General features: G+C 40.6%; 1 protein-coding gene across 1 annotated transcript; it reads right to left on the reverse strand.

The window, feature by feature from the left end:
- Positions 1-738: 738 nt before the first annotated feature.
- On the reverse strand, positions 739-22661 carry LOC124032091 (matrix remodeling-associated protein 8-like). Its single transcript, XM_046344184.1, has 12 exons — positions 22524-22661; positions 17702-18138; positions 16434-17297; positions 12593-12619; positions 12127-12432; positions 11883-11984; positions 11264-11773; positions 5030-5194; positions 2892-2922; positions 2687-2766; positions 2470-2523; positions 739-2335 (listed from the first exon to the last, which is right to left on the reverse strand). Exons 3-12 carry the CDS (start codon positions 16450-16452, stop codon positions 2310-2312), a joined length of 1320 nt encoding a protein of 439 aa, XP_046200140.1. The 5' UTR covers positions 16453-17297; positions 17702-18138; positions 22524-22661; the 3' UTR covers positions 739-2309.
- Positions 22662-23030: the final 369 nt, after the last annotated feature.

Consider the following 23030-nt stretch of genomic DNA (forward strand, 5'->3'; position numbering starts at 1 on the left):
TGAGGCAAAGACGTTTGGAGGACGGCCTGATGTCAAGAAGGGCAGCAATGAAGCCACTTCTCTCCAGGAAAAACATCAGGGAAAGACTGATATTCTGCAAAAGGTACAGGGATTGGACTGCTGAGGACTGGGGTCATTTTCTCTGATGAATCCCCTTTCCAATTGTTTGGGACATCCAGAAAAACGCTTGTCCGGAGAGGACAAGGTGAGCGCTACCATCAGTCCTGTGTCATGCCAACAGTAAAACATCCTGAGACCATTCATGTGTGGGGTTACATCTCAGCCAAGGGAGTGAGCTCACTAAGAATTTTGCCTAAGAACACAGCCATGAAAACATAATGGTACCAACACATCCTCAGAGAGCAACTTCTCCCAACCACCCAGGAACAGTTTGGTGATGAACAATGCATTTTCCAGCATGATGGAGCACCTTGCCATAAGGCAAAAGTGATAACTAAGTGGCTCGGGGAACAAAACATTGATATTTTGGGTCCATGGCCAAGAAAACTCCCCAGACCTTAATCCCATTGAGAAGTTGAGTTCAATCCTCAAGAGGCAGGTGGACAAACAAAACCCCACAAATTCTGACAAACTCCAAGCATAGATTATGCAAGAATGGGCTGCCATCAGTCAGGATGTGGCCCAGAAGTTAATTGACAGCATGCCAGGGCGGTTTGCAGAGGTCTTGAAAAAGAAGGGTCAACACTGCAAATATTGACTCTATGCATCAACTTCATGTAATTGTCAATAAAAGCCTTTGACACTTATGAAATGCTTGTAATTATACTTCAGCATTCCATAGTAACATCTGACAAAAATATCTTAAGACACTGGAGCAGAACACATTGTGGAAATTAATATTTGTGTCATTCTGAAAACTTTTGGCCACAACTGTACATTGTCAACAACCCCATCTGGACGCATTGATTCTGTTTAAGGCTTGATTTCCTGAGTTTTATTCCATGTATAACCTTTCTTTGTGGTCCATGATCATCAATTGCATGAACTTGGTAAGAATACCATTATAACAGGTATAAAGGCTTAATACAGATTTCTAAGCAAGTTATGGACTAATAATTAACAGCATAGCTAAAAAATACTTGTGACCCTTTACAAACCCTTTACACACAGAATGAATGTTACTAGTATATTACTAGTAAATTACAGGTTTGTGCAAATACTTTAGTAAACATTCTCAACTAATTCTGAGCTTGCTGAGCTCTGAAATCAGAAAACAGAACATGACAGTTTTCCCACATACATTTAAAGACAACATGCTTTCGGAAAATGAAGTCATATGGTGATAGAAAGTATTTTGTTATGTACCAAAAGACAAGGAATGTTGAAAAGCACACACTGGTTGTTTTTTGTAATATAAAATACTTGACATCAAATATCTGTGTAGTACAATATAAAATTGAAGACATGTTTAGCCATATTGAAATAACAGCAGATCAGAATACAGAATACACAAGTATGAAAATATGAAATAAAATACTAAAAACTGGCGCAGCAAAAGAAACGTTTTGGTAAGAGTGTTTGGTAAGAGTGTCTGGTAAGAGTGTCTGGTAAGAGTGTTTGGTAAGAGTGTTTGGTAAGAGTGTCTGGTAAGAGTGTTTGGTAAGAGTGTTTGGTAAGAGTGTTTGGTAAGAGTGTTTGGTAAGAGTGTTTGGTAAGAGTGTCTGGTAAGAGTGTCTGGTAAGAGTGTCTGGTAAGAGTGTCTGGTAAGAGTGTCTGGTAAGAGTGTCTGGTAAGAGTGTTTGGTAAGAGTGTCTGGTAAGAGTGTCTGGTAAGAGTGTCTGGTAAGAGTGTCTGGTAAGAGTGTCTGGTAAGAGTGTTTGGTAAGAGTGTCTGGTAAGAGTGTCTGGTAAGAGTGTCTGGTAAGAGTGTCTGGTAAGAGTGTCTGGTAAGAGTGTCTGGTAAGAGTGTTTGGTAAGAGTGTTTGGTAAGAGTGTTTGGTAAGAGTGTCTGGTAAGAGTGTCTGGTAAGAGTGTCTGGTAAGAGTGTCTGGTAAGAGTGTTTGGTAAGAGTGTCTGGTAAGAGTGTCTGGTAAGAGTGTCTGGTAAGAGTGTCTGGTAAGAGTGTCTGGTAAGAGTGTTTGGTAAGAGTGTCTGGTAAGAGTGTCTGGTAAGAGTGTCTGGTAAGAGTGTCTGGTAAGAGTGTTTGGTAAGAGTGTTTGGTAAGGGATGTCTATAAAAAGAGAGTCCCTCCTGTCCTTTTTGGATTCCACCATTATAAACCCTGGTTTCCTCTTCCTAGTCATGTGGGTCTGCTCTGGAGCCGCCAGCGGCATATCAGCTCTCTCTGTCTCATATCCACAACTTTCCATCCATTTCTAGAGAGAGAGAGAGATGGAGGAGGGAAGAATACGTGGTAGGAAAGAAATGGGAAGTGACATTAGCAAAAAACAATGGCATTAAATGAGACATGCAATTGTTGTTTTGAACCCCTGCTGTCACATACACTGACCTTTATTGCAGCCTTTAGACATATCTCTCTCTTTCAGTAGGTTGTTTTTGTAGTCTAAGGATAGAAAGTGCGAAAAGGTGGGTCATTAAATTCGCCATGTCATGATGTACCATGCCATATGAGATCTGTGCAGCGGCAGCCATTATTGAGTCACCCTGTTCAAACTCTCTAGTCTATATGAGGTACAGTAGGTTCTACAGCAGCATGGGAACCTTACCTGAATTTGGGTATTCCTGGGTGCAGACCTTCAGCTCTGTGGCATCCAATGCGATGTCATTGTGGCCAGTCACATGACTCCTGTTTACCAGTAAGAGAGGGAGGTGGTTAGTGTTAACAGTTCAGTGAGAGTTCAGCTCCTCCTTAAAATGAGTCATGTTCTCATTATCAAGTGTGACCATCCACCATACTAAATCAGTTCTGACCGTTCAGATCTTCGCAGGTCGTACTCCAGCCCTAAAACAAGATTAAACATACTTTAATCACACCATTACAGATCACCAATCACACACAGAGCCATTTAACTGATTTAAATATGAAATTGAGGACATTCATACAAATATATAGTTTGGTTGTGTGTGATAAAGTGTCACGAAGAGATATATACAGTTGAAGTCGGAAGTTTACATACACCTTCGCCAAATACATTTAAACTCAGTTTTTTCACAATTCCTGATATAAAATTCAAGTAAACATTCCCTGTCTTAGGTCAGTTAGGATCACCCCTTTATTTTAAGAATGCGAAATGTCAGAATAATAGTAGAGAGAATGATTTATTTCAGCTTTTATTTATTTCATCACATTCCCAGTGGGTCTGTAACGGGTGTCGTCGTCGGATGAGGAGGAATCAGACCAAAGCGCAGCGTAGTAAGTGTTCATGCTTTTGATTTAAACTGAACACTATAACAAAATAGAGACATAAAAAGCTCTAAGGTCAGGGTGTGACAGGGTCAGAAGTTTACAAACACTCAATTAGTCGCAGTTGTAAATGAGAACTTGTTCTCAACTAGCCTACCTGGTTAAATAAAGGTGTTCTCAACTAGCCTACCTGGTTAAATAAAGGTGTTCTCAACTAGCCTATCTGGTTAAATAAAGGTGAAATAAAATAAAATAAAGTATTTGGTAGCATTGCCTTTAAATTGCTTAACTTCGGTCAAACATTTCGGGTAGCCTTCCACAAGCTTTCCACAATAAGTTGGTTGCATTTTGGCCCATTCCTCCTGACAGAGATGTTATAATTGAGTCAGGTTTGTAGGCCTCCATACTCGCACACACTTTTTCAGTTCTGCCCATAAATTTTCTATAGGATTGAGATCAGGGCTTTGTGATGGCCACTCCAATACCTTGACTTTGTTGTCCTTAAGCCATTTTGCCACACCTTTGAAAGTATGCTTGGGGTCATTGTCCATTTGGAAGGCCCATTAGCGACCAAGCTTTAACTTCCTGACTGATGTTTTGAGATGTTGCTTCAATATATCCACATCATTTTCCATCCTCATGAAGCCATCTATTTTGTGAAGTGCACCAGTCCCTCCTGCAGCAAAGCACCCCCACAACATGATGCTGCCACCCCATGCTTCACGGTTGTAATGGTGCTCTTCGGCTTGCAAGCCTCCCCCTTTTTCCTCCAAACATAACGATGGTCAATAAGGCCAAACAGTTCTATTATTGTTTCATCAGACCAGAGGATATTACTCCAGAAAGAACAATATTTGTCCCCATGTGCAGTTGCAAACTGTAGTCTGGCTTTTTTTATGGCGGTTTTGGAGCAGTGGCTTCTTCTTTGCTGAGAGACCTTTCAGATTTTGTCGATATAGGACTCATATTACTGTGGATATATATACTTTTGTACCTGTTTCCTCCAGAAGCTTCATCTTCAAGGTCCTTTGATGTTGTTCTGGTATTGATTTGCGCTTTCCGCCGCACCAAAGTACATTCATCTCTAGAAGACAGAACGCGTCTCCTTCCTGAGCGGTATGATGGATGCGCTGTACCATGGTGTTTATACTTGCTTACTATTGTTTTTACAGATGAACGTGGTACCTTCAGGCATTTGGAAATTGCTCCCAAGGATGAACCAGACTTGTGGAGGTCTGCATTTTTTTCTGAGGTCTTGGCTCTTTTCTTTTGATTTTCCCATGATGTCAAGCAAAAAGGCACTGAGTTTGAAGGTAGGCCTTGAAATACATCCACGGGTACACCTTCAATTGACTCAAATGATGTCAATTAGCCTATCAGAAGCTTCTAAAGCCATGACATAATTTTCTGGAATTTTCCAAGCTGTTTAAAGGCACAGTCAACTTAGTGTATGTAAACTTCTGGCCCACTGGAATTGTGATACAATGAATTATAAGTTAAATAATCTGTCTGTAAACAATTGTTGGAAAAATTACTAGTGTCGTGCACAAATAAAAGTCCTAACCGACTTGCCAAAACTATAGTTTGTTAACAAGACATTTGTGGAGTGGTTGAACAATGAGTTTTAATGACTCCAACCTAAGTGTACGTAAACTTCCGACTTCAACTGTACAGAGGAAGACACACACACACACACAGACACTACCTCTCTTTCTGCGTCGTCGGGTAAGCACAATGACGATTGTTATGATGAAGGCTAGGAGGAAGAAGGTAGCCAGGAAGTAGCCCATCTGCTGAAAGAAGTGCCCTGGGTACTCAGGGAGGATGACGTTGACTACCCGTGGTCTCTCAAGTTCAACCACATCAGGGCCTGAAGGTAGAAGGACAACAGCACAGTGGATTCATCCGTCCACTAATAACACTCAATACTTTAGAAACACAGTCTGGTGGTTCAAAGTACATTGTCTTGTTCACATTGTGTTTTATCCATGCTCAGTGAAATTAAAAATGTCAATCAAACTATTTATCTTAATGATAGTTCAAATTGTTATATGTAATGTCTATATGTAATTTATATTGCATTTTGAAGGACAATTACAACAGTATGTTATTTCTGCTCCAGTTTAAAACAATTGTGCTTATTTTAGGCTGGATTTCCTTTCTCTCCGGGAGCGTAAAGGCAGAGAGCGTGAGGTAAGGAAGAGCAGCTTTATGTCAAAACACTATTCAGCTGTACCGACTTCCAGACCTGATGCAATGCAGCTGCTATTTTTCTCCTTAAAATAGAAATACAGATTAACCAAGAAAGGAAAGGGAGAAAAGAAAGGTGGGAGGAGAGAGGGGAGGAATTCTGTTGTGTGCAGACAAGTCTGCCTGAATGAGTTTTCCAGTTATTTGCTTATTCTCATAAACACAGTCAACCTTTTGCACAGTATGGAAAAATAAATCCTAGCCGTTGCCATCTCTCTCAGTCCCTGAAACTCCACCAGTCTGACTGGTCCATGTGAGCAGACATATGACAACACTCACCTCACAGTCATCAAGTCCTCTGCAACACAAACACAAGTTCTGCCAGTTTTCAGGCAGAGTTGTGCAATACACCAAATATCAGACAGAGAGATGGAGGAGGGAGAGGGATTTGTTAATTGTGAAAGCCATATGATTTAATAGATACATTTCAGATTGGCATATACAAGTGTTTCTTCCCTCACTGAGGTGTTTCTTCCACTGTCTAGAATCTGCTCAAACCCTATGCACACAATAATATGTCATCCATCCATACTTTTCCATTAGACAATAACAGTTACTGCACCATAACCCTCAATCAGCATGCCACTGTTATCAAACAGGTCTCACTCTCACCTGCTGGGGTGAGAACAGAAATTATAGTAATTGGGGATGATGATGGTGGAGACCAAGCTTGGGAAGGCTGATGACACTAACAAATCAAATCAAATGTATTTTTATATTATTTACATCAGCTGATATCTCAAAGTGCTGTACAGAAACCCAGCCTAAAACCCCAAACAGCAACCAATGCAGGTGTAGAAGCACGGTGGCTAGGAAAAACTCCATAGAAAGGCCAAAACCTAGGAAGAAACATAGAGAGGAACCAGGCTTTGAGGGGTGATCAGTCCTCGTCTGGCTGTGCCGGGTGGAGATTATAACAGAACATGGCCAAGATGTTCAAATGTTCATAAATGACCAGCATGGTCAAATAATAATAATCATTGTAGTTGTCGGAGGGTGCAGCAAGTCAGCACCTCAGGAGTAAATGTCAGTTGGCTTTTCATAGCCGATCATTAAGAGTATCTCTACCGCTCCTGCTGTCTCTAGAGAGTTGAAAACAGCAGGTCTGGGACAGGTAGCACATCCGGTGAACAGGTCAGGGTTCCATAGCCGCAGGCAGAACAGTTGAAACTGGAGCTGCAGCACGGCCAGGTGGACTGGGGACCGCAAGGAGTCATCATGCCAGGTGATGGCACTACTCCATACCCTGCTGAGACCTGTTAGATAACTCAACCCAACCAAAATAGTAGTGATTTCCATCACCTTGGGGCATTTCTCTAGTTAAAATCTATTGTCCTTGGCCAAAGCGCAGTTTTGTCATGACTAGCCTGAGGATAGGTAAGAGGTTGAGGCAGGCTTCAAATAAGAAATTATCTGAGGACAGGTACCACTCCTGAGTGGATCTTGCAAACCGCACCAGTCTTACAGAACAAATTGTAGTCAATTAATCTAATTTAACACTTCCCAAAGGGCATCAAAGTTGCTAATTATCTCTTGTCTGTTTTGAATTATGTTAATATGCACAAAACCGCAGTGTCACGATCAAGGTTAACTCTCTGGAGAACAATTTGTCAAGCCTCAGTTCTCTCTTCGTGTCTCAGCTGTTGACGGTTTCATTTCCCCTGACAGATAAAATGAGAACATACACGCAGAAACACAGTGTGACGTGCCATGCAGACTGCAGGGGTCATACAGGGTGTGGTTTTAGTCTTGTTGAAACATTGTGGTTAATTTGCAGCCAATGAGCTGAGGGAAGACATCTTCATTTAAACAAGAAGACACTGACAGCATATTCTATTCTATGCTAGCTACACGCTGTTACTGATACTTATGCACGTTCTTGTGGTCACAACAGAACTGAGTTCTACTTCAGCTTGCCATAAATGATTACAGTGTAACAAAAGAGAGGAGTAATGACTGCTGCAATTGTAGAGGATTGTAGAGGTCAGTACAGATAAGAGTTGGCTGGATTTAACAAAGGAAAGGGCACAACTACGTAGGAGAAAAGTAAAGATAAAATGAAAGACCTCAAGCCATATATGCATTGATCCATGTGAATGTCTTCCCTGCATACTTTACAATGCTGTTAAATGGGTCAACCTATCTTAAAAGGGTGAAGCAGGATCCAAATCTAACACAGAACCCCCCCCCAACTATTCCCTTTTATGTCCCAGCTGGCCCAGATGCTGAACAGATGTAGCACACTTCCTTCTGCTGCTGATAAACACGCCACAAGCAGAGGGCCAGAGAGAAGGAGAGAGACTAGAGATGAAGTGGGTAGGGATATACTACTGTTCTGTAAAGATAGGCTACTGTTCTGTAAATATAGGGTACTGTTCTGTAAAGATATACTACTGTTCTGTAAAGATAAACTACTGTTCTGTAAAGATAGGCTACTGTTCTGTAAAGATATGCTACTGTTCTGTAAAGATAGGGTACTGTTCTGTAAAGATAGGCTACTGTTCTGTAAAGATAGGCTACTGTTCTGTAAATATAGGGTACTGTTCTGTAAAGATATACTACTGTTCTGTAAAGATAAACTACTGTTCTGTAAAGATAGGCTACTGTTCTGTAAAGCTACTGTTCTGTAAAGATAGGCTACTGTTCTGTAAAGATATGCTACTGTTCTGTAAAGATAGGGTACTGTTCTGTAAAGATAGGCTACTGTTCTGTAAAGATAGGCTACTGTTCTGTAAAGATAGGGTACTGTTCTGTAAAGATAGGCTACTGTTCTGTAAAGATAGGCTACTGTTCTGTAAAGATAGGCTACTGTTCTGTAAAGCTACTGTTCTGTAAAGATAGGCTACTGTTCTGTAAAGATAGGCTACTGTTCTGTAAAGATAGGCTACTGTTCTGTAAAGATAGGGTACTGTTCTGTAAAGATAGGGTACTGTTCTGTAAAGATAGGCTACTGTTCTGTAAAGATAGGCTACTGTTCTGTAAAGATAGGGTATTGTTCTGTAAAGATAGGCTACTGTTCTGTAAAGATAGGGTACTGTTCTGTAAAGATAGGGTGCTGTTCTATAAAGATAGGGTACTGTTCTGTAAAGATAGGCTACTGTTCTGTAAAGATAGGGTACTGTTCTGTAAAGATAGGGTACTGTTCTGTAAAGATAGGGTACTGTTCTGTAAAGATAGGGTACTGTTCTGTAAAGATAGGCTACTGTTCTGTAAAGATAGGGTACTGTTCTGTAAAGATAGGATACTGTAGAGAGTCTGGGAGAGATTAGGGATGGATGGAAATGTACAGAATCGGTACCTGGAGGAAAATGGGGGAGGGTCATGATTTTTACATTTTAGTCAAGGGGAGGGTTTAGTATTTTTTAAATCTAGTCCAGGTGAGGGTCATGTAGTCTGTAATTGATGAAATATTGAAATTCATATTGAAATATGAAATATTGAAATATTTCTCTGTGTTTTAGAATGAGTTGCTCATTAGTCTATATATTAATGTGTGACCGATGCCGCACCTCATGTCTGGGGAATATCAAGTGTGCCTATAGGCTATGTACTGTGGTCGCTATCAAATTATCCACAGCCTGTAGGCTATACGCTATGAAGTACATGCTCGGAGAAGCACAGAGCAAAGTTATATTTCCTAGATAGCTGCTGGGATGTTTTAAATTAAACTAGGCTACATTATGTACTGCAATGGATATTCCAACCATGAGCCCCGGCCTGCTCTACTCTTGTTGATCAAACCTTTTTTTGTGCTGCCTAACCAATGCTGTGCTGTGTAGGCCTACAGTGGCAGTACAGGAGGAGAATCCCAAAACTATTCAGAAAATAGTTTTTGATTAGGCCTAGTCCAAAAAAATGCAATATCTTGCACAAGGACCGGCCTATAGCCTATGCTCTTTAAATAACCTACCTCATTGTCAGTGAAAGGCTGTTAAGTTAAGACCAGGATCCGAATTGAGGGGTATGAGAGAGTATGCCATAGGCCTTAAAGACAATGGCAAAAAGGCACAGGCCTACCCCTTGTTAGCTTACCATTTTGAAGAAAATCAAACGGATCCGATTATAAAGTGATATATAACAGTGCGTTGGTCGGTGATTATTTATGCTAGAAACAAGCTGTAAAATACCCGGATGCATATGGGAATATCATTGTTTAGTTTCTTTGACATTCAGAGATGAGCTACAACCCTCTATAGCCCTCTTATTCTGTCACTATCAACTGATTTAGCTATTCACTTTCTGTACAATAGAAGATGTTTTAACCCAGGTATCTTTTAGGGAAACACTAGCGACCTTCTCTCATTGGGTTAACCCACGGAAGAAGAGTAGCTAGCAGTTAAAGCATACATTTTTCTGCATCAGGTAGACCTAACTTTTGAAATTACCATGCTCAGATTCATAATAATGTCACAGATGTAATTATTTGCAAACAGAGACAGTTTTTTGCCAACAAGACAGACTGATTTGGCATTGGATAAATATGATAAGATGAACACATAGGCCGAGCCTGTAATTTCAGTAATTTGTGTGGTATTAAATATATTGTGTCAAATTACATAGAATTGCATGAAATGTTTATAGAAGGATCTTTTTTTTCTCAAATACGATGAAAGAACAACATTCTGGCCCACAGCCCTGTGTGCTATCAACATTCTTGCGTTGCCATGTAATGCTCACAGGATGAAGAACAGTTTCTAGAAACGGCATATGAATGGCTCTGGTCTGTCCAAAAAGGGAGGGTAAATGGTAGACATGTTCTCTGCTATCCACTTTATGTTTTAAAAAATTGAAGCGCTCAGGGAGGGTTTTGGTAAAATATATTTTGCTGAAGGGAGGGCTATCCATTTTCATTTCAGACAGGTCAGATTTTCTCCATGTAACCTTTACTATAAATAACGTTCACTCCCCAATGAAACTAAAAGAGACTAACAGAGAAATCCCAATGCACCAGATGCAAAGCCTAACCTTGCTCCCTCTTTCCCCTGGAGTCTGGCTTTACTGCTCCTGTCTGACTCTGTGGAGCTAAAATGGTGAACTAAGCCATTGCTCAACTGTGGAAAAAGGAAAAAGGTCTCCAATGAAAATGAGAGCACTTCCGTTATGGCCAATTAGTGGCCTTCCAGACAGACTTTTTCAGACTGCCTGCTGTCCAACATCACAGTCAGATTCCCCTTCTCCACACTCCAAAACTCTCAGTTCTCTCTTGCTCTGTCTCCCTCTATGACTTTTTATTCTGCAGCCAAATGCATTATTTCATTCTTTTTTTCTCGCTCCCTTTTTCTCAGTCTGTTTCTTTTGTTGCCTCTTACAACCATTCCTCCATTCCCTCTTTCTCTCCCCCTTCCTCTCGTGCGGACAGGGAAAACCAACCAAAAATGCTATACGTAAAAATGATCCATAAATACATCCCAGGAACAGTGTTCTCAGACCACAAAAACTGCTGAAAAGACAGACACACACCAATCAGATTAGGGAAAACGAAACTCAGAGAAGATGTGAAAAAGAGATTATAGAGAGAAGATAGAATGATTTATAGTTGAAAAGAGAAAGAGAAAAGAGAAAGTGCTTTCAAAGAACAGAACTGTAGTTTCATTCTTACTTTGTCATGTTCTAATGAAGATTTCAAAAGGTTCACATTTCCCATCAGAAAAGCAATTTCTAAAATAAAGGGTAATGCTGAGTCTCTTACTTGGGTCATCATTGGGGAGTGTGTGGGGGATAGCAAGGACAGTCGGGACAGCAGGAGCAGCAGGGGCAGCAGGGACAGCAGTGAGGACCGGAGGAGGTGGGGGCAGTGAAGGCCCCACCATGAGCCTGTAGACGAGTCTCTCGTGCAGGCCGCAGTAGTGGTGGTGCAGGTGGCAGGAGTACAGGCCCTTGTCAACAGGCTGGAGATTAGAGATGGTCAGAGAGAAATCCCCTACAGAGAAGGCATCCTCAGAGACACTCATCTTGTCCACAGGGAAGAGTGGTCCATACTGCCGGCGCTCTCCAGAGGCGTAAAGGTCCACCAGGCGGTCAGCTCCATCAGGTCTCACCCCAGGTGGCTGCCAGTCCCAGTGGGCTACCTGCTGCTGGTCCTCCTGCTGGCCCTCCATCCACAAGGGCCGCCTGTTCACACAAGGCAACACCACAGAGCTCCCCAGCAACACCACAAACACTGTCTTGTCCCCGTCCCAGTAACGCTTCTCCTTACGGACTGAGACAGGACAGGTTGAAATGTGTTATTAAAATAAGCTAAACAAATAGCGCCAATACACAAAATTAATTAGATTGTTACTATTCAGAAATGTATTGAGGGTAGTCACCTGACTTGGTGGTGTTGAGCTGTATCTTGATGGACTGGTGAAGCTGGCAGTAGTGGTGATGGAGATTACAACTATAAACACCTCGATCAGCTGTTCCTACATCTGGAAGAATAACATACATTACAAGTACATTTCTAGATTCCAAGAATTTGTGTAATATTAATGTCGTCCAGCATGAAATTACTGAATATTTTATGGAGCGTTTGCAGTCATGAGCATACAATAGACCACAGGCCCAACTCACTGTTGATGACGAGGGAGAAGTTCCCGTCAGTGAAGGCGGTTTTGGGGATGGTTATGCGGCCCTTGTTGAACCCATTGTAGACTCTCTCTTTGACGCCAGCAGACATGTCCAGTATCCTTTCCACAGAGTACTCTGGTGTGCTCCGGAACAGGTCCCAGTGGACCACCCTCTGGCGATCCTTCAGCCGGTCCCGGGTCCATATCAGACGGGGGCTGTGGCAGGGCAGCACGGCCTGGGTCCCGGCTGGGAGGGTGAAGTTACGGGCCTCCACCACCACATCTAACTTGCTGCTGCTCTGGCCCCACGCTAATGCAATACACACACATGGGACGTATTAGTAAACTTGGCAAAGACCTAAAACCCCATGAATCACACACTACAAAACAAAGCCGCAAACACATGCATAAATGTTTTCAATGCAATAAAATGAGTTATACAATTTAAGTCATATTTTATGAGGACGTACCACTGGGCAGGAAGAAGACAGAAGAAACTGAAACAAATAATAGAAAATGCAACTGAGTCATCATAGGAACAACAACTATCTGTCTGGCAGGGTTTGACCTGAGCTGATCCCTGACTTCTGGTCATGATGCTGCTAATACAGTAGTCAGGACTGACTGGTATTACAGCTGGGTAACTGAGACAACTGGGTGGAGGGATAGAGAAAAATAGGCCAGCAGAAAACCAAGAAGAATATGTAAGAATGAAGCAGGGAGGAGGAATTTAAATAACAGGGAGTGCCAGCACCAAAGGAACAATAAAGACCATAATTGTTTTCATTAAAATACTGTATATGCCTGAATTTAGAATTTAGAGAAATAAGTACAGTACCAGTCAAAAGTTTGGACACACCTACTCATTCAAGTTTTATTTCTTTCTACATTGTAGAGTAATAGTGAAGACATCAACACTATGAAATAACACACATGGAATCATGTAGTAACCCAAAAAGTGTTAAACAAATCAAAATACATTTTATATTTGAGATTCTTCAAAGTAGCCACCCTTTGCCTTGATGACAGCTTTGCTCACTCTTGGCATTCTCTCAACCAGCTTCACTAGGTAGTCTCACAGCCCTTTGTTTGCTGTTTCCAGGCCCATCCCTCTCTCCCGTCTCATCGACGGCTAACCCGGCATACACGGTGAGGCACCTCCTGAAGGTTCGGCCGTGGGGCAGGGGATCCCAGTACCTGGTTGACTGGGAAGGTTATGGCCCGGAGGAGGGGTACTGGGATCCCCTGCCCCTCTGGTGTCCCTAGAGGGGGGGGGAGTAGTCACACCCTGATCTGTTTCTTATGTCTTTGTGCTTGTTTCTGTCCCCCTCCAGGTGTCGCCCAATTGCCCCATTATCCCCTATGTATCAAAGCATTCTGCAGCAATACACCATCCCATCTGGTTTGCACTTAGTGGGAATATAATTTGTTTTTCAACAGGACAATGACTGGCCTTCACAAGCACTTGACCTCAACTCAATTGAGATGGTTTGGGATGAGTTGGACTGCAGAGTGAAGGAAAAGCAGCCAACAAGTGCTCAGCATATGTGGGAACTCCTTCAAGACCGTTGGAAAAGCATTCCAGGTGAAGCTGGTTGAGAAGAACGCCAAGAGTGTGCATAGCTGTAATCAAGAATCTAGGCAAAGTGTGGAAACTTTGAGGAATATAAAATATAAAATATATTTTCATTTGTTTAACACTTTTTTGGTTACTACATGATTCCATATGTGTTAATTCATAGTTTTGTCTTCACTATTATTCTACAATGTGGAAAATAGTACAAATAAAGAAAAACTCTTGAATGAGTAGGTGTGTCCAAACTTTTGACTGGTACTGTATATACTTCCCTACATTTGTGTTTTTACTCTCTTGGGACTGAAGGATTCCCTGTTGCAAGTCATCTTTTACTAACCCAGATTTTCACTAATTGCCATTACATGTGCTGTTTACCTAAGGGCCAGCAGCAGCAGTGAGATGTATACAGCCCAGGCAGCACACAGAGTCTTTATTCATTCCCCTGATAACCTCTTTCAAGGCCAAGGTCCTGGGAGATAACACAAAGTGACCGCTGCCACAGCCCAGCACTACAGCTGGCTGCCTATTACATAGGTCATAGATGTCTATTGTAATACCAGTGTATGTTAGCTATTCTTGTCAAGTCACATAGGTTTAGCAGGCAGGTTTATGTTTTGTTTAAATTAACGCCATAAAATGGATCATAATGGTTTTGAGTAGGCCTACAGTATTCTGTTTTGAAGGGGTAGTTGTGGGGTTTATGAGAGACAATAGAGACCAGGTGCTTGTCTCTATGGGCATTGAAATACCATTATGTATTTCAAAGGATCGTTCTAGATTAAAATGACTCTCATTGTCATGTTTTGTCATTGGTTATCATGTCTTGTCTCTGTGCTTCCCTTCTATTCGTTTCCCTCTGCTGGTCTTATTAGGTTCTTTCCCTCTTTCTATCCCTCTCTTCCCCTCCCTCTCTCCCTCTCTCGCTCTCTCTCTCTATCGTTCCATTCCTGCTCCCAGCTGTTCCTCATTCTCCTAACTACCTCATTTACTCTTTTCACACCTGTCCCCTATTTTGCCCTTTGATTAGAGCCCCTATTTCTCCCTCTGTTTTCCGCTTCTGTCCTTGTCGGATCCTTGTATGATGTTCGCTGTTCTGTGTCCTTGTCTCGCCCTGTCGTGTTTTACCTTCTTCAGATGCTGCGTGCGAGCAGGTGTCTAGGTCTGCTACGGCCGGTGCCTTCCCGAAGCAACCTGCAGTCTATGGTCGAGTCTCCAGTCAGTCCTCTCTACTGACGAGTGGATTTCAGTTTTCCTGTTTTGTTTTCACCTTGATATATCCAGGAGTATCACTTTTGTCAAATTCTGGAATAAAGACTCTGTTTTCGTTAAGTCGCTTTTGGGTCCTCATTCACCTGCATAACACTCATCCACTTCTGACAGTTTAATGCTGATGTTTTATATAACTAGACGATACCTAGAAGAGGCTAGATGTCTCATCTATATGATCAACATGTCTATGCATGTCACTGAGTGAAAACGTGTCAGAGTTTGAGTGACTGCAGTCGGAGGGTTTTGTACAATGAGCTCATAATAGTGCAATACTGAGTATGCCACTGTACTTGCATGTGAGAGCCTACTGGAAAATGGTGGCGTGAGCAGCACTGAAGAGTATAACGTATTCTGTAGACAGAGAAGAAACTGTCTAAACCCCTATCATTTTCTCCTTGATCTCTGATGCAGTAGCTGACTGACTCAGGCAGCCAAATGAACACTTAAAGACTTAACTACATGCTACTGGATTGCCATGTTTAATGACTGCAACTTTCACAATAACTTAAATATTAAGGTAAATCTCTATTGTGTTTTATATTCAATGTTCAGTTTTAACATGAATTTATTAATTAATGAGGCCACAGGAAGAAATCATGCACATGGTTTCCTCTCCTATGAATCTTTGCAACCACCACGATATTGGTAAATCATTCAGCTGTGAACACGTTATCACACTAATACTTTTCTTTTGCAAGAATTCATGAAGAAATTATTTTTTTCACAGTTCATATAAGACATTGTTATTTGCTAGGAGTCTAAGTCCCCTAAATGTTTTTTTCGGAGTGGTAATCCCCTTCCCCTGTATCTGGAGTAACTTCAGCTCATTTATGGTGAGACACTCATTACTGACACATATAATGACAGGCTGCAGGGATTGTGCTGACTCTCCTATTCTGACCGCAGTTAACTCAAAACACATCATAATGAACCCATAAGAAAAGCACCCACACACCACCAGATAACTGAGGCAGACATGATGCACATGTTTTGGGGGGTGTTTACCTCATTTGCACAATGCCTGTCCCGGATAAATGAACATTTGTTCAATTCAGTCTATTTGATTTTTATACACTACTCTATCACTGATCAGTCAAAATTATACACATACACTTCATAAGTAGATCAAAAAATAAAGAAATAACAAGGGGGTCAAGATTGTAATTATGATTGTTTTTGGCTTTACACCATAAAAGTAAGGTGATGGAGATCATCACCTATAGCTACTTCTTTCACATTGTACAACAAACTTTTAATTGTCAAACAGAACAAACAAAATACCAATGGAGAACGAATGTTCGACTAACCACAGTACAAGAAACACCCCCTTAACTGTGTATAACATCTTAGAAATACATTTATTAAAGCTTTACCATCTTCCCTGGCATTGACTCTTTAAAATGGTTTGCATAGCCTACTTCTCAAAGCGTTGTTCTTGTTTTAGTAAAAACATAGTTGGAACTTACTTAGAAACAACCGCAACATGTCTTCCAGTCTTTCTTCTACAACTCTTACTCAAAGAAATGGGATACAAGTAGGTCGGGTACAACACAGTGTTTTACGCATCAATGGATAGAGGACAGCAACACCTGAAGAAAGTTCATCAACCAGCAACAACAAAACTGCAGAAGTCTCCAGAGTGTAAACCAGCTGTGTATGTCCCTCCTTCGCTTGCCTGTGAAACCCTACACCTTCCTGGCACTACTACTGAGTGAGAACATCTTTGAAAGTGATCACTTCTCCTGACCTAATATCACAGCTTACCAGAATAGTTTTATAACTTTGTCACTGACTGAACAACAATAGACTATTTCAGCTGAACATCTTTGAGACTGCCAAGTTCACAATGTTCAGGTGAAACAAAGGTTGTACAATACTGCCACCCACTGTTTAACTTAGGAAACTGCATAGGAGAAGGTATTAAATAACAGCCTATTCTAAGAAGGTATGAACATACTGGTATGATATATTCAATAAGATAAGTAGAGTGAATAATCAGGATGTGAAAAAATGGTATTGTTTTTTTTTTTTTTTCTCACCTACTTGCAACAACCATCAGACTTAACAGGAGAGGGCAGAACACAACTGGAAAATGTCCACATCACTAATGTCTTATTTCAAGTAGCAGAGAGGAGAGCAGGCTGATGAGAAGCATGTGATTCCTGTCAGTCAGCAGTGTGCCAGAAGAGTACAGACGTTCAGTCTGTACTCTTCAATCTCTCTGAGACTTTGGATTGTTTGTCGAAGATCCTCTGTGTATTCCATCCTTCTGGGGATTTCTTCAGTCCAGCTCACATCCAGATCCTCTGAAGATCCTTCTCAAAGTGTTTCTGGATACAAGGACACAGTCACTGTTAGATATCTCATAATGGCTACAATAATACAGTAAACAGGTCGGTTCATAATATGTTGAATGCGTTGGGAACATTATTACTGAGGTAAACTTAGCTGTGCAGTTAAGAGTTCATACTCATAACAATAACAACTAAGAGCACAACATTCTTCCTCCCATCTTCAGCCAAAATATATATATATATATGCCATTTAGCAGACGCTTTTATCCAAAGCGACTTAGAGTCATGTGTGCATACATTCTACGTATGGGTGGTCCCGGGGATCGAACCCACTACCCTGGCGTTACAAGCGCCATGCTCTACCAAATGAGCTACAGAAGGACCACCAAAACACTGACCTGCTTCTTTTTCCTCCTCCCATCTCCAGCCAAAACACTGACCTGCTTCTTTTTCCTCCTGCCATCCAACACTCTCCTCCTCGGGAACTTGGTGCGTTTCAGCAGCTTCTTGTACTTGTGCCTGTTCATCTTCCACCGCCGGATCTCCAGCACGTTCTTACAGCGGAGATTCTGAGCTACTTAGTTACTGAGCCTTCACCCTCCTCCAGGAGAGGGCCTCTTAATTAACGGGGGCAGTACCGTGGTGTCCTCCAAGGCAGAGGAGACACTAGAAGGGGAGGGAGTAGTGCAGCTAGAGTCTGCTCTTATGTGGGGACACTGATGGATTACGAGGGATGAGGAACTCTTCCAGCTCTGGCTCCAGTGTTGGGGAGGCTGTGTGTTGTCTGCTGCTGGTTTTACATTTAGATAAGAGCAACGAGTAGGAAAGACAGGAAGTAAAGATTCACTCAATGACTGTCCTGGAGTCTGAAGTGCACCTGAGCATTGAAGGAGAATAAACAGAATTGTATTAATTTACTGTTTTCAAGTGATAGTGCCACACTTTAGGTTAGCTATAGATCTGACATGTCTTACAACACGTACCAGTACCTCTGCAAAACAGACTTAGGTGAGGGGCCACCCTTGAGATAAACATATCTATGACTATTCAAGTGAAGTCATCAGGAATGAATAAGTGAATATGTTTATCCAGTGCATGCAGTACCCTAAGGAAAAATGTTAGATAACAACAGTCATGTCAGATGTAAAACCTGCAATATTAAAGGGAAATTTCACACATTTTCAACTTAATTTTCATCATGTCCAGCACCACCACAACATCAATGTATGTGAAAATTGCACATTTCTATGTTTTGTAGTAAAAATGATAGAGGAAATAAGTGTTTCCAATGACATCATTGGTGTGCATTGTGTAATTGTAAACAATTATGAGTAGGCATTGCCTACTAATTGATTGATGATGTCATTGAAAACACTTACAATGGGGCAAAAAGTATTTAGTCAGCCACCAATTGTGCAAGTTCTCCCACTTAAAAAGATAACAAGTTCAAACAGGTGCCATTAATACAGGTAACGAGTGGAGGACAGAGGAGCCTCTTAAAGAAGAAGTTACAGATCTGTGAGAGCCAGAAATATTGCTTGTTTCTAGATGACCAAATACTTATTTTCCACCATAATTTGCAAATAAATTCATTAAAATCCTACAATGTGATTTTCTGGATTTTTTTTCTCATTTTGTCTGTCATAGTTGAAGTGTACCTATGATGAAAATTACAGGCCTCTCTCATATTTTTAAGTGGGAGAACTTGCACAATTGGTGGCTGACTAAATACTTTTTTGCCCCACTGTATCTATCTTTTTTACTACAATTTTCACATATGTTGATGCTAAGGATGTGCTGGAGATTATGAATATAAATATGAAGAAGAGAAATTGTGAAATTTCCCTATAACTAACTGTATTGCTGGCCCATAGTTTACACTTCAGGCAGTTACCTGGTAACTAGCCAGCTGCTATCTAACATTAGCTTAGCTGACAGCTACCACAGAGATCCTGTTGATTTCCTTGAATGGTAGCTGCTTTGCTAGCTAGCTAGTTTACGCTACTCTGAACACTCAGATTATGATGAAATAGTCCCCAAACAGTATTTCCAGTATGACGTTTACTAACGACACATGATTGAATCGATAATTAAACTAATTGATTCCCAATTACTTACTTGGCAATAGCTACAAGTGTAGCTAACATTAGCATAGATTTTAATTTTTAATGTGACTCCAGCCCCGAGCCACTTGGTTTCCACTAGCTAGCTACCACCAACACAAGTCAAAATTGGCTATACATCATAAAAACAAAAATGTGCTTTTTGGTCTCAATTTAAGGTTAGGGTCAGGTTTAAAAACACATTTAAGATTTTAAAAACAAACATCCATAGGTGGCGTGGAAGATAGCCACAATAAGATGTGTCACAGTAATGACATTTACAGTTCACCTTTAAAATAAAAGTCCCCCATTAGAAGTCCATAAACCGGATACCAATAGTGGAATCATGACATATTTGGACTAGATAATGCTAAACAAGGTCGGAATGTTGCTATATACATTCTACGAAAGACAATAATTAGTTAGTTTGTTTGACGCAATAAAAGTATAAATCTGTTGAAATCGCACTTTGAATGTATTAGACTTAGATTTGCATAGGGAGACTTCCACTGAGCGTACAAAACATTATCGACACATGACAAAGATGGACCAAATGAATCCAGGTGAAAGCTATGATCCCTTATTGATGTCACTTGTTCAATCTACTTCAATCAGTGTAGATGAAGGGGAGGAGACAGGATAAAGAATCATTTTTAAGCCTTGAGACATGAATGGGCAAGACAAAATATTTAGGTGCCTTTGAACAGGGTATGGTAGTAGCTGCAAGGCGCACCAGTTTGTGTCAAGAACTGCAACCAACGCTTGTGGGGTTTTCACACTCAGCAGTTTCCCATGTGTATCAAGAATGTTCCACCACCCAAAGGACATCCAGCCAACTTGACACAACTGTGATAAGCATTGAAGTCAACATGGGCCAGCATCCCTGTGGAACGCTTTCAACACCTTGTAGAGTCCATTCCCCGACGAATTGAGGCTGTTCTGAAGGGAAAAGGGGGTGCAGCTCAATATTAGAAAAGTTCCTGATGTGTTGTACACTCAGTGTACAAATTGGCATAAAAAAAACATAACTATTTACTCTATTGCAAAAGTGATATTGAATTGTGTTTGGTTGCCAACACAATCAAACATCAACATTTGAAGGAGATGCATCTTCTGCTTGGATAGTTCCATCTGTGCCACTGACTTAGCCTGGCATTACTTCCAGTTTGTCTACAAATTAATCATTGATATGTTGTCTCCATCAACAACCAAACACGTTAGTTCAAGAATGACTAAATCAAATCACACTTTAAATAACGTTTTATTTGATTTAGTCCTATTCTTTAACTTATATTTTTGGTTTAGATGTGAATCCAACATTAATTATTAACTTGATTCAATTTGAAATCAACCAAAGCTTAAAACCCTAGTCCTATATGTATTGTATATTTTTAGGTGAATCCTTGGTTGAATTGAAACAATAGCTGTTAATGACATCTCATAAGCTATATAGACGTAAAAAGTATTAATGATGATATACAGTTGATTCATAAAGTATGGTACTATTTGATTTGCTCTCTTAAACACATACCTTGAAATTACTTTAAGATCACAGTCAATCTATAACAATTTTAAGTAGAGACCGCTCAATAGTTGTTCTCACCATAGTACATTGGTAGTAGTCAGTGGTAAATATCTAAAGCCAAGCAGGGGATTAGTTCCAACCAAGGTTGAGAGACCAAAGGTGTAGCTGTAGATAGATCAATTCTCCTGTAGGAGGTGCTGCCCAGCCTACTGACATTTTTTCAAAGGTACAAATTCAACATATTTTATATAAGGTTTGTTTATGCAGAAAATTGGTTACCATGATGACATAATCCTGGGGTTGAAATTTGATCGATTCATGTCACGATACGTTTACAAATTACATTGAAACAATGTTGGTGCCCAGTGGGAAGGGACATTTCGTTTAGTTTTCCTATGTAAATGTGTGTGGCTTTTCTGTACAGGCAACAGAAAGCATGATGCACACGCTCGCTACATCAAACTTTGCTTCCCCCAAAAGCCATGAATCTTTATAACAAAAAAAACGGTACTGTAGCGAGGTAAAAAATAATACAATTTTCTCTAGAAAATTCTAAACTCAGCAATACATAATGCACCTGTCGCAGTCATTTTCACACATTAATACCATTTCTAGCCCCCTTGATGATGATAAGTTACTGACTCAATAATTATTAGGCCATGGCTACGAATACAGAGTTTTCGCTCACGCACGGCCGCTACGGAAACCTTTTGCTCAAAGCTAAGAATCCGGATCACGTTCTGCGCAAGTGTTATTTTACGCACACTACGTAACTACTGCTCACACTCCACCTCTCTTTACGTTTCTATCTTTACTCACCCTCTTCTGAACCATGATGATGTAGCCTATCTTTCTGAACAGCTGAAGAAGAAAAAAAACCTGTGGCGATTTGAATGAACATTCATTATTATGCTGCTCTGGTCCATGTGGCACAGTTATAGCATGTAAGAGGAGAGGAGTAGAGGCGCCTCCACTTCTAGGGGGTTCTACTTTTCGAGACTGGTGGTGTTATCCACATCTAATAACGTATTTATGGGACATTCCTTCAATGGTTTCATTCAGTAAAAAAAACGATAAAGAGGTATACAGTAGGCTACACACGTTTAATTGTTTAACTGTCACAAGTGTTATGATGGCTTGTGGAACCCTGTTGTAGTTAGGATAAACGTTGGGAGGAAATACCATATGATCAACTGCATCTTTCTTTAAGTCATCTCTAAACAGGGATCTAGGGCAAGAGGTGAATGTGTACAGTAGCATTATTCACAAACTATAGACATAAGAATGAAATAATATCCAAAAGGCAATTGAATATAAATGCTATCAAGGCAATTTTAGTTAGATAGATAGGCAGTGATTGAACAGTATCTGTTCAATCAATGCCTGTTCTACATTCAACCCTTTTTGTTCTATGTTGCCATTCCTCACACATAAGGCAACCACAAGTTACTTTATAGTTCGCTTTTGACCTTTTATTGAGCAGACAGTGTGGGCTAGTTTTTGTTTATTTTCAAACTTATTTTCAAATTGTACTTGAAAGCTAACAGCACCAGTAATAAAAAGATGGCACACAATGTGAACATTTGGCAGTACTCAATAGAATAAACAGGGTTGTATTTATTATGTATAACTTACTGTATGACACAATCAGGATTTCCACTTGTCTGGCTACAGTAGATCTGGCATGTAGTGTCATCTGAGGTTCCATGGTGGGTAGGACTATACTCTATATAACAGGCACAAACTGAAGTATTCATCTCTGTACATTATCAATCTATCAACAGCTTAAGACTTTTTGATAAAACAGTGAAATATACTGTATAATAATAGGCATAGAGTGGTGCCCCATCTCATCCCCAAATTAAACCAAATAAATACATACAAACATGTTTTTCTTCGACAGTACTGATGGCAACACTTAAGCTACAGGATTTGTTATGTGGAGTACTGTAGATCGGCAGACACGTGGATTAGATGGACTAATACAGTAGATTATCCAATACAGTTATGAATTACCCTTGTAGTCATCAACACATTTCTACATACCCGACCTCAGTAACCTGCTTGATACGCATCATAACAGAGAGCTGTTTCTGAGGACAGAAAGAACAAAGCTGACATTGCCTGTTAGCTTACAATGAT

Source organism: Oncorhynchus gorbuscha, linkage group LG03, assembly GCF_021184085.1.
Source record: "Oncorhynchus gorbuscha isolate QuinsamMale2020 ecotype Even-year linkage group LG03, OgorEven_v1.0, whole genome shotgun sequence".
Classification (NCBI taxonomy): domain Eukaryota; kingdom Metazoa; phylum Chordata; class Actinopteri; order Salmoniformes; family Salmonidae; genus Oncorhynchus; species Oncorhynchus gorbuscha.

What these genes read in the sequence shown, in the direction of transcription:
- LOC124032091 (XM_046344184.1), bottom strand. An exon ending in CCGACGACGCAGAAAGAGAG is followed by an intron (nt 2,923 to 5,029) that starts GTAGTGTCTGTG and finishes ATCTTGTTTTAG; the next exon opens with GGCTGGAGTACGACCTGCGA. An exon ending in CCAGGAATACCCAAATTCAG is followed by an intron (nt 2,524 to 2,686) that starts GTAAGGTTCCCA and finishes TTCTATCCTTAG; the next exon opens with ACTACAAAAACAACCTACTG.